Source organism: Pseudonaja textilis, chromosome 4, assembly GCF_049901715.1.
Source record: "Pseudonaja textilis isolate UNSWEBS1 chromosome 4, rPseTex1.2, whole genome shotgun sequence".
Classification (NCBI taxonomy): Eukaryota; Metazoa; Chordata; class Lepidosauria; order Squamata; family Elapidae; genus Pseudonaja; species Pseudonaja textilis.
The window spans coordinates 49877703-49892021 of NC_141993.1; the positions used below are offsets into that span (position 1 = coordinate 49877703).

Below are 14319 nucleotides of genomic sequence, written 5' to 3' on the forward strand. Positions count from 1 at the left end.
CTAAAAGATAAATTAAGAACAATGTAAGAGTTATCTTAGACATGCTGGAATATTATGAAATACACTCCGACAAACAAATAGCATTGATGTTCTTAGATGCGCAGAAGGCATTTGACAATGTTAATTGGCAATTTATGATACAAAAGCTAGAGTGTATGGAGTGTGGTGAGAAGTTTATGAATATGATTAAGACTATATATTCCAAAAAATGGCAAAAGTAATAGTGAATGGGGACTTGACAGCAAACTTTAATATAAAAAAGGCACAAGACAAGGATGTCTGCTGTCCCCATTATTATTTATATTAACACTGGAAGGATTAAATAGGACTATAAGACAAGACTCAGAAATAAAATGAAATAAAAGAAAAATATAAATTACAAGCATTTGCAGATGACTTGGTATTTATTTTAGAAGAACCACTGGAATCCGGATTTTTGGGGAAATTGAGGAATGTGGAGAAGTAGAAGCAGGGTTGAAAATAAACAAAGAAAAGACAAAAAATATTAGCTAAAAACCTCATATAGGAACTCATTTTCAACCTGTCATTTCTTCCATTACAGACCATGCACCCCATTACATCGTTGTGAGGAAAGGACTGTATAAAGTTCCTTGAGTTCTTTGATAAAGGATGCAAATCCAACAAAAAATGAGAGTCAAAAAGAACCTGAAAACTAAATCCCCTCGCTATCTCTCTGTGATGCTTCAGGCCACAATGAGATCACTGTGGAGTTTTCAGTTTTTCATTAACATGTGAAATAAATGCATCTGAGATCCACTAATCATTTGCTGGTGGATCCCCAGATAAATCATTTACCCAACAGACTAGTCTGGCATGTTATATAAAAACAGCCACGGCAGTCAGCCACTCTTGAAATTCTCAAAAATTCAACGCTGATGTGTAGCCGATATCAATGCTACTTAATATTTCTACTTGCGCTCTTACCTTCTGTAATGGGAGAAGCATGCACTCACTAATTATATAAGTGGGTTTTCTGATTCAAAAGCTTTTCCAGAAGCTCTTTTCACATCCTTCCAATATGTGATAATGAGCCTCAGCAGGTGCTCCCCCTGTCGTATATCTCATACGAACAAATGACGCGAGTCAGTGACTTGGTTCAGCTCGTTTATTGGGGTCAAAACACAAGTGGGGAAAGTGGGGAAGAAGCGCGGCTTAAAAAGACCTTCTGCTGAGTGCTGCGGCCAATCGGGTCTCTTTGAATCGCCCGCGATCGGCTCAGCCAATCGCGGTCGATCCCGAGCGACCAATCAGTGCCGCGCACTCAGCCAATCCGGTGGCAGTGCGTTTTAGCCAATCCGGGTTGCGGTTCGAGTATGCAGATTTCTGTACAGAACACCCCTCCCCTCTTGGTTTGGTCCTACGTGACGTAGTCCCGTAAGTAGGCGGGCTCCGTATTTTCCTACTTGACTTGCGTTGGTCAGTTGTCATCTGGTTGTCGGCCGGTTCGGGTGGGACTCCTGTCGCTCTCTGCCTCGTTGATGGAACCGCCTGGAAGGGTGAGTCAGGCCTCTCGCCGCGGCTCCCTCCTGGTCTTCCCGGGTCGGTCGAGCTGCTGGCTTCGCTGCTCCCGCTCAGCTTTTCCGGGCTGGTTGAGCTGGCTTGGCTGCTCCGCTCGGGCTTCCAGGAGTCGGTTGAGCTGGCTCGGCTGCTCCTTCCAGGCGAGGCTTGAGTGGGTCGCTCTCCGGTTCTTCAGATGGTGAGTACTGCTGGTTCCTTTTCGGGTGGGTTTGTTCTTTGGGGTCTTCCCTCCCCTCTTGGTTGGTGTCTTGCCGGTTCCCTTCTGTGCCTGGTGTCTGCGTGTCGGTTGTGTTTCCCGCGGTGGTTCTTGATCTCAGTTGGTCGATGTGGCGCTTCCACGCTCGTCCGTCAGCTGTTTGGAGGCGGTGCGAGTGGCCCTGTTGCTTGGGTGATCGTTGCCGGTACCCAGAGGGGGTCTCGGTGAGGTTTTTGCGTAGACCTTGTCTCCCGGTGAGAATGTTCTGTGTTTGCTGGTAGAATCAGGGGTCTTTCCGGGTTGTATGTGGGGTGCAGGCGGTCGAGCGGGATCGCAGTTTTCTTCCCATTAGTAGCTCCGCTGGGCTCTTGTTCGTTGTGGTACTCGGGGTTATGTGTTGAATTAGGAGCATTCGATTTATCTTGTCCTGTATGTCGCGGTTTCGATCTTTTGGATGGTCTTTTTGTAAATTGGACCATTTTCTCCGCCCTACGTTCGCCGCCGGGTGCGCCGCGCTGTTAATGCGTGTCGGATTCCTCGTTCTGCTAGGAATTTCTCGAGCAGTAGTGCGGTGAACTGAGGGCCGTTGTCCGATACGATGACATCTGGGAGGCCGTGGGTTGCGAAGAGTTTGCTGAGTTCTCTGATGACGGAGTCTGTGGTTGTCGTCTTCATGTTGCTTACCTCCAGCCAGTTTGAGTAGCGTCTCACGGTTACCAGGAAGGTGTGTCCTTTGGTTGGTCCCTTGAAATCTACGTGGATTCGGGACCATGGACCCCTGGGGTTTCCCACTCTCGGCTCGGGCGGCGGGGGTTTGGTCTTGATTCCTGGCACTGCTTGCAGGAGGCTACCCAGGCTTCGATCTCCTTGTCCATCCCTGGCCACCAGGCGTGGCTTCTGGCCAGGGCTTTTGTCCTAACGATGCCGGGGTGCCCTTCGTGCAGCATGCTTAGGACTTTTTGTAATTTTTCCGGGATTACGACCCTGTCCCCCACAATAAACAACCTTTTTGTGTTGACAGTTCTGTTTGCCGGCTCCGGTAAGCTTTGAACTCGCTGTCTTCCTCTTTTTCCGGCCAGCCTTTCCCCACCCATCTCAGGACCTGCGCCAGGCGTCTGTCTTTATTGGTTGCTAGGGCAATGTCTGACGCGGTCAGGGGTAGGTTGGGTAAGGTCTCGATGCTCAGGGTAGACGTGGTTGGTGCTGGGTCGTCGTCCAGGGTTGGCAACGGTGTGCGGCTGAGGGCGTCTGCGTGCGGAATTGTTTTGCCGGGCGGTGGATTAGCCGGTAATTGTAGGCGGCAAGAAATTCGGACCACCTTGTCATCCTTGGGGAGAGGATGATTGGTGTGGCCGGTCTCCTGCCAGTATTCCCAGCAGTGGTTTGTGGTCCGTGATTATGGTGAAGGTCCTGCCGTAAAGGTATTCGTGGAATTTCTTTACGGCGCGACGATGGCCAGAGCCTCCTTATCCAATTGGCTGTAGTTTCGTTCGGGTTTTGAGAGGGTCCTCGAGAAAAAGCGATGGGCGCTTCTTTTCCGTCGGCGAGGTGTGGCTGAGGATGGCTCCTACTCCGAAGGGGATGCGTCGCACGTTACCGTGATTGGGAGTGTCTCGCTGTACTGGATGAGGACAGCGTCTGATGTGAAGGTCCTTGGTTCTGTTGAAGGCGTCCTCTTCTCGTCTCCCCCACGTCCAGGTGGCTGCCTTGTCGAGCAGCCTATGCAATAGCTCCGCCCGCGATCGCCTTTTGGGGCAGGAAAACATTGTAGAAATTTATTAACCCCAGGAGCGCTTGTAATTCCGTTTTGTTTCGGGGCTTCGGGGCTTCTTTAATGGCTTTTATTTTGCCCTCGGTGGGGTGGATTCCATGCTGATCTAGTAAATACCCCAGGAACTCGACCCTTGTTGTGTGCAGTTGGCACTTCTCTCTCTTAACCTTGAGCCCGCGTTTTGGAATCTCCTCAGTACTTCCCGTGGCGGTCCTCTAATTGTTTCCGATCAGCCCGGCTACCAATACATCGTCAAAGTACGGCACCACCCCTTTTATGCCCCGGAGGAGTCTTTCCATCAGGCTTTGAAATACCCCGGGCTACGCTGACTCAATTGCAGCCTCTTGCAGCGGAAGGCCCCGGTGTGTGACTATTGTCTGCGCCGGCGGTTTCCTCGTCTACTGGCAGTTGCTGATAGGCTTGTGCCAGGTCGAGTTTGGCGAACCCTGCCTCCTCCCAGTGAGTGCAAGAGGTGTTGTACTACTGGGACGGGGTAGGCGCTTTGTTATGTGCGCGGTTTAGGGTGGCCTTATAGTCCCCACAGATTCTCACCGACCCGTCTGGCTTTATCGGGGTGACTATGGGGGTCTCCCATCGGGCATGATCTGTGGCCTCGAGGACTCCTGTTCGATGAGCTTGTTTAATTGCTCATCGATTTTGGGTCGGAGGCGAAAGGTACTCGCCTGGGTTTGAGGCGGATGGGTGCAATGGTGGGGTCTAGGCTGAGCGATATTGGGGGCCCCGGTACTTGCCTAGGTTCCCGTCGAAGACCTCCTGGAAGTCGCGCACGAGCTGTTCCTCCCAGTCTGCTTCGGCGATGTGGTTGGTGCCGGTCACTTCTAGTCCCAGCGGCGCAAACCATTGTAGTCCCAATAGGCTGGGGCGGTCTCGTTCGGCGACTGTTAGCGGGAGTATCTCGGTGCGCCCTTTAAAGGTGACCTTGAAGTGCCCGGTCCCCACCACGGGATGCGATTCCCCTGGTAATCTTTGAGGGCGAGTGTTTGGCTCTCCAGCTCGTGCCGCTTCATGGAAGGTACTAGTCGCTTAATTTCCCGCCATGCGACCATGGACAGAGTACGACCGGAGTCGACTTCCATTTTGCAGGGGCGGTCCTCGATCTTGACCTCCACGTGGACCTTCCGACTGTCCCAGTTGGAGGAATGGCCGGCGATGACCGTTTGGTGGGTTTCCTCACGCTGGCGGCCTTCGTGTAAGCGGCGGTTCCTCGCTTCCCGGCTCCAGCGGCTCTCGCTGTCCCGATCGCGGTTTCTTGGTGGAGTGTTGTTGCGCCTGGTGGTGTCGCGTCTTCGGGGGTTGTGTCTCGGTGGCGGGGCTGTGGTTCCTCTTTAGGCGGCAGACCTTTGCGATGTGTCCCGTTTGTCGCAATGGCGGCAGATCGCGTCTAAAAACGGCATTCTGACCTTGGATGCTCACCCCCGCAGCCGGCACACTGGAACTTTGATCTTCGGTTCCGTGGGTCGCGCCGGTCGCGCCCGTCTGCATGCGATGGACACCTTCCTCGTCGTCTTCCGAGCCTGAGGAGGACTCGAGGTCGCCGTGGTGCGTGGAGGTGGCTGTTCGGTAGTTGTCGTCGGTCGCGGCTGCGGTGGTCCGTTCTGCGGTGCGGGTTTGCTTCAGTTGGGCTGCGGATCTCCGGGTCGCTTCTGCCGCCGTGGCGTCTGCGAGGGCATCAGCGAGGAGATGTCGCCCTTTGCCATGATCCGGCTTTGCAGGACGGGATCCCGGAGGCCGAGGACGACGCGGTCCCTCAGGGCTTCGTCTAGATCGGTAAACCCGCATAGCCCTCCGAGGTCCCTGAGCTCTGCCACAAACTTGCTGACGCTCTCACCTTGCTTCTGGTCGCGGCGGTAGAATTCGTGCCGACGAATGAGGGTGGGCACAGCGGGTGCGTAGTGGCTCCTCAGCAGGGGTTCGAGATCGTCCCAGTCCATGACCTTCACATCGGCGGCTTGGCAAGGGCTTTTGCCATTTTGAAAACCGCGGGGCCGCAGTGCGTGAGAAAGGCGGCCCGTTTCCTCTGTCCGTTCGCGTCCTTGAGATTGTTGCTCTCTAAGAACATGAGAATCGGTCGATGTAAGATTCCCATTCTTCAGTAGCGGCGTTGAAAGGAGCGGGTGGCACGTTGCCGCTGGCCATGTTGCCGGTTGCGGTTCCGTGGGCCACGTGCGGTGTGGGATTTGCTAGTATCCCACCTTCGTCGCCAGTGTCGTATATCTCATACGAACAAATGCGCGAGTCAGTGACTTGGTTCAGCTCGTTTATTGGGGTCAAAACACAAGTGGGGAAAGTGGGGAAGAAGCGCGGCTTAAAAAGACCTTCTGCTGAGTGCTGCGGCCAATCGGGTCTCTTTGAATCGCCCGCGATCGGCTCAGCCAATCGCGGTCGATCCCGAGCGACCAATCAGTGCCGCGCACTCAGCCAATCCGGTGGCAGTGCGTTTTAGCCAATCCGGGTTGCCGGATTTCGAGTATGCAGATTTCTGTACAGAACACCCCCCTCACATGATGTTATGTTTTGCTAATAGTTAACAATCATAGAAGGAAACATATTATACAACTTATTGCTATATTTGCAGTTAGAAAAGCTATATAGAAACACAATAATTATAAAGATGCTCTACCAACACATTGAATTATTGAATATTGAATTGATTAAATATTTTAGGACAAGCAATTTGGGATACAAATGTACAGGGGATTTTTTTTTTACATTTGTACATTTTGCCTTTAATTTATTTACAGTTATTTTTCAGAAAAAAAGGTACAATTCACTTTGTATCTTTTCTAACTCCTGACAATTAAAAATGAAAACAAATAATTACATCTCTGCTTAATGAAAAACATAAAATATTTAAATTAGCATTTAATTCTGTAAAATAGAAATCCAGTTCTCATTCATGAATTTCTCATCTGAAACAATTCGGAAAATACTTCACATGAATGTACACAAAGAGTCATACATGTATACTATGCTACTAAAATGTATCAATATCAATTTAGCAAGAGGCATAATTGCAATATCCTTTCAACCCAGGTACATCTGTGCAGATGTGAAGTTATTCCTTCCTTTGTATTCTTTAATACTTGAGTATCTGGATATGGATATGCAATGGAACTCCTTTGTAGCTACCACTCTGCCTGTCCTAATTGTCATCTTCCTCTATGCCTAACTTGCAGACCAACCAGAAGTCAAGACTCTTTCAAAAATTCCTGAAGAAATACAGCCAACTGAACAATCAGCACACTGAGTAGCTGATTACCAATCAACTTTCATATCTCAGCTATTATCCTAAAATGTTATTTGGTAGAATTCAGCACATCTAGTACAATATTAACATATGAACTATAGTATGTTCACCTTTGCATATACAGTGCATAAACTTTGTTATACACAATATAGAAAATAGCCTTGACTTCCTTAAAACATAGAATGATATTAGGAGCCCAGGGAAGCAAAAACATTGGTTTGTATTGATCTGGTACCTATAATATTAAGGTAGTATAACATCTATAGGTTAAGATTGGTCAAACTTTATCTGCTTCTTATTCAACAAATACAAAACACAATCACCCCCAAGGAGTCATGCTGCATTAGTATACTTCACGGGTGTCAAACTCGCAGCATCACGTTGCCTTCATGTGACATTTTACAATATTTCCTCCTTCGCAGATATGATGCATCCGGCCCACGGACCATCAGTTTGACACCCCTGGTATACTTGCTTGCATAATTCCTCTGAATCTTGATACTAATGCCTACGCCTAGCACTTCAAATGCTTTTAAATGCCTGAATGAATAGCAGCACCAATTCACCATCATTTTGCAGGAGAACAAGTTACAAAACATTATATAATAATTTGTGAACAAAATGCAGTACATTACTTACAGGCGTGACAATGCTTGGTTATTCTGGAAGAGGAGGTCTGGCAAAGTGTGTAGCTGGTTCCTATTAAGCCGTCTAGAGAAACGGAGGGTGGAGAAAGAAGTCATCATGAGCATTCATAGATACATTTAGAAGCAAGTGGACTTCCTCAACCCAGGGATATTATAGTACTGACTACATATAGCAATTCAATTATTTTTGTCCAGTTTTCTGCAAGATATCTCCAAAATGTTATGGCTAGAATGGAATAATGCTTCCCTGCTCTTAAAACATAATTTTCCTAGTCCATATTTATTAATCTCTCTATGCAAATGGACACAAACATGTACAATAAAACATGAACATGAGACAAGGATTACAAACACAAAACTTGTAAAATCTCTACAATGAAATATCTACAATGTTTTATGAGTTGATGCTACTTTTCCAGTGATGCAGTATAACCTTCAATGTATCTCATGCCATCCAAGCTACAGGTAGTGATTTCCACTAAATACTCCATTATTTGAGGGAATAGCCATTACAAAAGCCAAGATTTTCCTTTTCCTTTATAATCCAATCACTGGTTCCATAGCAAATTAGACACCAGTGGCATAGCCTACGTAGGCCAATTGGTGAATGCAAGCTTACAATCTAAGTTCTACAAAAGGGGGAAGGTTTGGGTTGTAAAACTGTATCTGCTGTCTTGCTTCTTTGGACATCCCTATCCCCACCCATCAGTGCTGCTGGGAGAAAATCCCGCTATATTTGCAAAGAAGACTTCAGAGCCTTTTTGACAATAATTAGTATTTGTCCTGTGTATATTTTAGGCCGTCAAACAGTGCTAGATTCAGATTTAAATTCCAATACGTTGTGGTTTTCTACTTATGTTTCACGATGTCAAAGTCTCATGGCTTTCTGGTTTTGATATGTTGTTTGGCAGATTACTCCATTTAGCATCACCATGTGTTTGCAGATTTAGAAGATAATAAATCATGAAAACGTTACTCACCAAATATTGTAAATAGAAATATTGAATATAAACACCATAGCATAACTATGTACATGCACAGTTTTAGTTTTACCAGTATTACTCAGATTGCAAAGGATGTATATTTTAAATGTATACTTCTGGATTATTATCAAGACTGAAGAGCATATTAACACAGCAAGAGCAAGTAAGGTACTCAGTCATAGAATAGCAGCATGGAGGCAGATTTTTCCCCCTAGAGGATGGAAATTAGGGGAAAGGCTAATGTAAAAGTTCACCCACACAGAAAATCCACCCAGAAGTAAACAGAAAACTTTCATTGTCACGACATTTTATAGATGGCATATCTCTATTACAAGAACTGCCAACTTAAATGGTGATAGGTTCTAAGGATATTATACTCAGTCAACATTGCACTGGGACTGTTCTTTCTTTCTGAGGGTGGCAAAGTTGGGTAACTGTTTAAGGAGAGAAGCGGCAAGTGTTTAAGTGGTGTTTTTTACAATTGCTATGAAGAAAACATGCAGATGTTGCTGAGACAGGTCTGTGCACTGTCCCTAACTCGATGCTTCTTGCTGAAATTATTTTGGACCTGAAAAGAATGGCAAACAGACTGAGAAGCATCTGGGTATAAATGCCAGCCAAGCTGTTCAAGATGAGTGTAAAACCACATAGATCTTGCACCATCTGCTCATATGAGGAGAAGGGGGGGTGGGGCAGAGAGAAATTGTACTTGATCTAGGTAATGGAATCATTTGCCTTTGACCATAAGGTGTATTCTTCCTATCCCTGCTTAATTCTGCTTCTAATCTATCAAGGATCAGGAAGTCCAATGGGAACCCTAACCCATGTTTGTGAGTGCATGGTTTAGTAGAGAAGGAAAAAAATGGAGATATCTATTAGGAAATTGCATCTCTTTTTTGTTCTCTGGCATTTTTCCCACCACCAGCTTTCATAGCACATCCAGATCTCTGAGACACTCACAGTCGCTCTAATTCTTTCATGTCGTCAAACGCTCCTCGTTCTACCACGTTGATCTGGTTTTCCATCAGCTGCCTATAAGAATGACACAAGAATCAGAACTTGTATAACCTAAAGGGGAAAATAGGGAAAACAGGAGGAAAAGGGCACACTTATTACTCTAGTAAGTGGAAATCATGTTTGTTGACTTTGTATAGGAACAAGGGACCAATCCTCTTATGGGACTGGGGCCACTGTCGACTAAAGGAAACACCTGGTATAAAATTTGAATGATATCAAGACAGAGAAGGGAGCAAGGTGATTATGTTGTTGAGGAAAAATCACTCACAGAACTCTCAGCTGCTTCAGCCCAGCAAAGTCATGTTTACTGATCCGAGTGATATTGTTTCCATTCAGTTCCCTGTGAAAAGAAGGAAACATCAGCAATGAAAAGATATGCTAGTCTCAGAACCACACTCCCCAGCAGAAGTTCCCCACCTGATGTTCTCAAAATGTTTTAGCTGAAAATAAGTTGAAACTTAAAGGTTAGCTAGACAGCTCTGAACTATAGAAACTGGAAGCACCAAGCTGGGGAAACTATTATATAGCAGTTCATCCAGGGGTGGGATTCAATTTTTTTAACAACTGGTTCTGTGGGCGTGGCTAAGTTGGTGGGCATGGCTTGGTGGTCATGTGACTGGGTGGTCATGTGACTGGGTGGCCATGGCTTGGTAGTCATGTTATTGGCTGGGCGTGGCCAACTCAATATCACTCACATCGAGGCACGCATCTCCGCCCCTGGCCTCTCATGACTGTGGGGATGCTGCAACAGTCGTAAGTGTGAAAAATGGTCATGTCATGTTTTTCAGTGCCATTGTAGCTTTGAATGGTCACTCCACACAAACAAAGTACCAGCAAAGGAGGGGGAAAAAACTCCAGAGAAGTTCCAGAGACAGGAAGTCTAGTCCTGTGAAGAATGTAATAAGGGTTAACTGAGAGGCAGTTTCTGTAAGCAACACCAGAATGTTTCCTTCCCTCCTTCCTTACAGGATTAGGCCAGTAATTTCTTCTAACAACTGGTTTTCCAAACTGCTTAGAATGTAAACAACTGGTTCTAGCGAATAGGTGCGAACTGGTAGAATCCCACCCGAGTTCATCCATAAAGCATTCCATTTTTTGTATAGATTATTTACTGAGCTAGTTCATAAACTTAAGGTTCTTCTGGACGATGACATTTCTGAAAGAAGCCTACTGTCCTTTGTTTCTTCATGAGATTGTTTATCTCATTCTCCTGCCAGTTAGTGCTTTGTATTAGTCCCTTATGAAATGGATTTCATAAAAAAAATCAAGATATATTTTTTTAAAAAGCACCTTTCAGAATTTCTATCAAGACTACTACCACTGTAAAGGTTCAAATTATCATAATTAAAAAGTGGAAGAATTTGTAAAGTTCACCAAGGGAGGGCATAAAAACAAAGAATTTAGGTCTGCCTATATTGTAGGCACTAGTTGGGAATTGAAATTAATAAAAAATAAAATTTGAATATATGCAAATTTAGGTGTGCTATTCAGAATGTAGCAGTGATAGATATTTTTATACATGCTTGAATTTCACTTGATTAACACTCACAAGAGAATGAAAAGGAATGTGATAGAGGGAACCCATTGGAAAGAATGTCTATACCAGCCTTTCCCAATCATTGGTTGTCCACGTATGTTGCATTTCAGCTTTTTTGGCAATTCTTGCTGATAATTACAGCTGAAGTCCAATGACTAGAAAAGGCACAAGTTTGGAGAAGGTTGCTCTATACTGCTAATTATTTGTATTCCTGAGGGAAATGTGCAAAATGATTTTGTATCCTGAGATGAACAGAAATTTGCACAAGAAAAATTGCCCTACTGATAGTTTCTGATTTCAAAATCAACTAACACATCCATAGATTGGAAGACAATGTAGCAATTGTTTTTCTACCTTTTAAAAGTTCAGATGCAAACTAGTAACAGGTCTGTAACTTCTCTCGATCCTGCATAGTAGTGATAGGAAGCCACACTTGCTAAATGTTGCTTCACAACAATACAATATGAGGAATAGATATCTCCTAACTCTTTGAGAAATGGGGCTATATTTGCTATGAATGATAATAGCAAGTTAAAGGCAATTAGTTAGCAACAGAAAGGAGGACAGCCACTCATTTAATGACATTTATTTAAAAAAAACAGCAAAGCCACTGGATAAAATTGTAAGGCAGGAAAAACTGCCAAAGTAATTTTATCCTCAGCCTGATACAATCATAATAACAGTGATTCTCTCTTTACTGGCATGTTGTGAAGAGAAATGAAAGCCCTGCCAACAAGTTCAGAACCTCTAGAGAATGAGAATTGACAAGGACCTTTGAGAGAATGGCATCAGAGTTCTCTAAAGACAACTGCTGGAAAGAGTTTGTCACAACTGCTAACGCTGTTTCAGCATTTATGCACCTCAGCAGGTATTGGCAAACTGCACTCATCAGACAAAGGAGGAGCAGCAGCTGCCACCAGCTCGGCTCATGATGTGTTTAAGGGTTTTCTAGGGTATAACCCAGTCAGCTTCAACAAAATGGCTTCCTCTGCAAATTGCCATTTATATTGCTTATGGTATCTAGAGGCCATCTTGGAGATTGGGCTATTGTCTTGGGTACCAGTGTGAAGCAAAAGCACTGTCACTCAAATGCCCCATGGCCACAGGAATTTACATTTTCAATTACAGAAGTACAATCATTGGGCTCCCGGCTTTCGCCCAGAGCAATCTTTGTTAGAAGGAAATCGATAAATTCCTAATATGGTGGAACCATTGTGAAGGCTTAACGCGTACACATATGCACCGCTTGCTCATTTCAATATAGTAACTAGAGTGCATCTCTCTGAAAAGAGAGGCTTGGCTATCAGTTCAGTGACTCTGCCAAGTAAATGCAATGCTATTCCTGATTTTTAGCATGAAAGTGGAGAGAGAGTCCAGCCTGTAGTTCCAAGAAGGAATGTTTTGCTTGCTGCTTTTCTGTGCACTTTAAAATGAACAGCTTTGAGTATTGGCTGCATTGGCCAAGATTTTCCTGGTTCCATGAAGTGCTAGCAACTATGATCATATCTAGAGAGTCACCCTGGGTGTTGCCTGGAACAACAAATGAAAGAAAACTGCTCTCCCAACCAGAGGCATCTGCTGGGAGTGGGGAAAGCAGGGGAGGAGGAAGTAAAAAAAATCAAGAGATTGGCTATGACAAAGTGATCAAGACCCCCTCCCCTTTCAAAACTGTATTTCCTGAAACATATTTAAAAAGTGGGGCTTTGATTGTGCCATTATTTTAATTACTTCAGCCAGGAGAGAATGATCAAATGGGTATCAGTATTACTGTCAAACAGGCAACAAATAGTAAAAATAGGGACCGCTGTATCAAACCCTGCTCCAGTTAACAGCGGTGTCTCCCAAGGCAGAGTTCTAGGACCCACACTCTTTATATTCTATAAATGACCTTTGAGATCACCTTATAAGCAACTGCATCCTCTTCACCGAAGACCTAAAATTATTCAACATCACCGTCAATGCTACTGTCCTTCAAAGCGACTTTGATTATGTGTCTGAATGGTCAAAAATTGGCAACTCTAAATCTCAACCAACAAATGCTCTGTCCTACACATTGGTAAAAAAAATCAGTACACCAAGTACAAACTAGGCAGATATGACCTTGTTGACGATCCTCACTCTGTCAAGGATCTTGGAGTATTCATATCAAATTTCCGGAGCTCACTCAAACAGCATTGCCAAAAAGGCATTAAGAGTTGTAAATCTAACCTAATGAAGCTTCTCCTCCGTAAATATTGAAATGCAAACTAGAGCAACTTTTGATAGACCAATACTCGAATACAGCTCATCAGTCTGGAATCCACACTGTATATCGGACATTAATACAATTGAGCGAGTCCAGAAGTATTTCATGAGAAGAGTACTACACTCCTCTGCTTGCAACAGAATACCCTATATCACCAGCCTTGAGATTTTGGGCTTGGACAACCTTGAACTATGCTGCCTACGATTGGACTTAAGCGTAGCACACAAAATTATCTGCTATGATGTACTACCAGTCAATGACTACTTCAGCTTCAACCATAACAATACAAGAGCACACAACAGATACAAACTCAATGTAAACCGCTCCAAACTTGACTGCAGAAAGTACGACTTCAGCAACAGAGTGGTCAATGCCTGGAATGCACTACCTGACTCTGTTGTTACATCCTCTAACCCCCCACTCCTTTAACCTCAAACTATCCACTATTGACCTCACCCCATTCCTAAGAGGTCTGTAAGGGGTGTTCATAAGTGCACCATCGTGCCTCCCATCCCTGTCTTTTTGTTCCCATTTATTTGTATCTATTTCCTGTATTCTTACTCAAGTTTATACTTATACCTATTATCTTGCAAGCAATTGACAAATCAAATAAATAAATCAAATAAATAAATCAATAAATAAATTACCACAACTGTATATACAGACTAGATATCAATTGAGGGTACATAGTATATGTTACTGCACCCAACCACTAGATGCTAGGTGTCAAACTCAAGGCCCAGGGGCTGGATCCAATCAGCGGGGTGCTTAGAGCTGGCTTGCTGGGCCACCCTAGAAACAGCAAAGGACCGGCCCATGGTGCTTCTGCCAGTGAAAACGAGCTCCAGAGCTCCATTTTCAACTGTGACGGCCTCTGTCACCCTCTGCCAGTGAAAATGTGCCTCCCCCAGCTCCATTTTCACTGGCAGAGGGCGGCAGGAGACCATCGCAGCTGAAAACGGAGCTCTGGAACCTGTTTTCGCTGACAGATTGCTTGGGCCACCACAGACGCCCCCAACACGAGTGACGTCAAGCTGGCCATGGCCACCCCAGCCCTCAAGGTCAAACACAACCCTCAATTAAATGGAATTTGACATCCCATATGCTAGATTGTCC

The 14319-nt window shown here is 45.2% G+C and overlaps 1 protein-coding gene across 2 annotated transcripts in view; it reads right to left on the bottom strand.

Moving 5' to 3' along the window:
* SLIT1 (slit guidance ligand 1) overlaps window positions 1-14319 on the bottom strand; it is a 145401-nt gene that overhangs the window by 110390 nt on the left and 20692 nt on the right. For both annotated transcript variants that reach the window (XR_015743520.1, XM_026701093.2), the window contains exons 2-4: window positions 9690-9761; window positions 9365-9436; window positions 7414-7485 (exon numbers count right to left, since the gene is read on the bottom strand). Coding sequence is in view for 1 of the 2 variants with exons in the window: in XM_026701093.2 (XP_026556878.2) it covers window positions 7414-7485; window positions 9365-9436; window positions 9690-9761 (216 nt within the window). In the remaining variant the exon portion in view is untranslated. The remainder of the gene's footprint in view (window positions 1-7413; window positions 7486-9364; window positions 9437-9689; window positions 9762-14319) is intronic.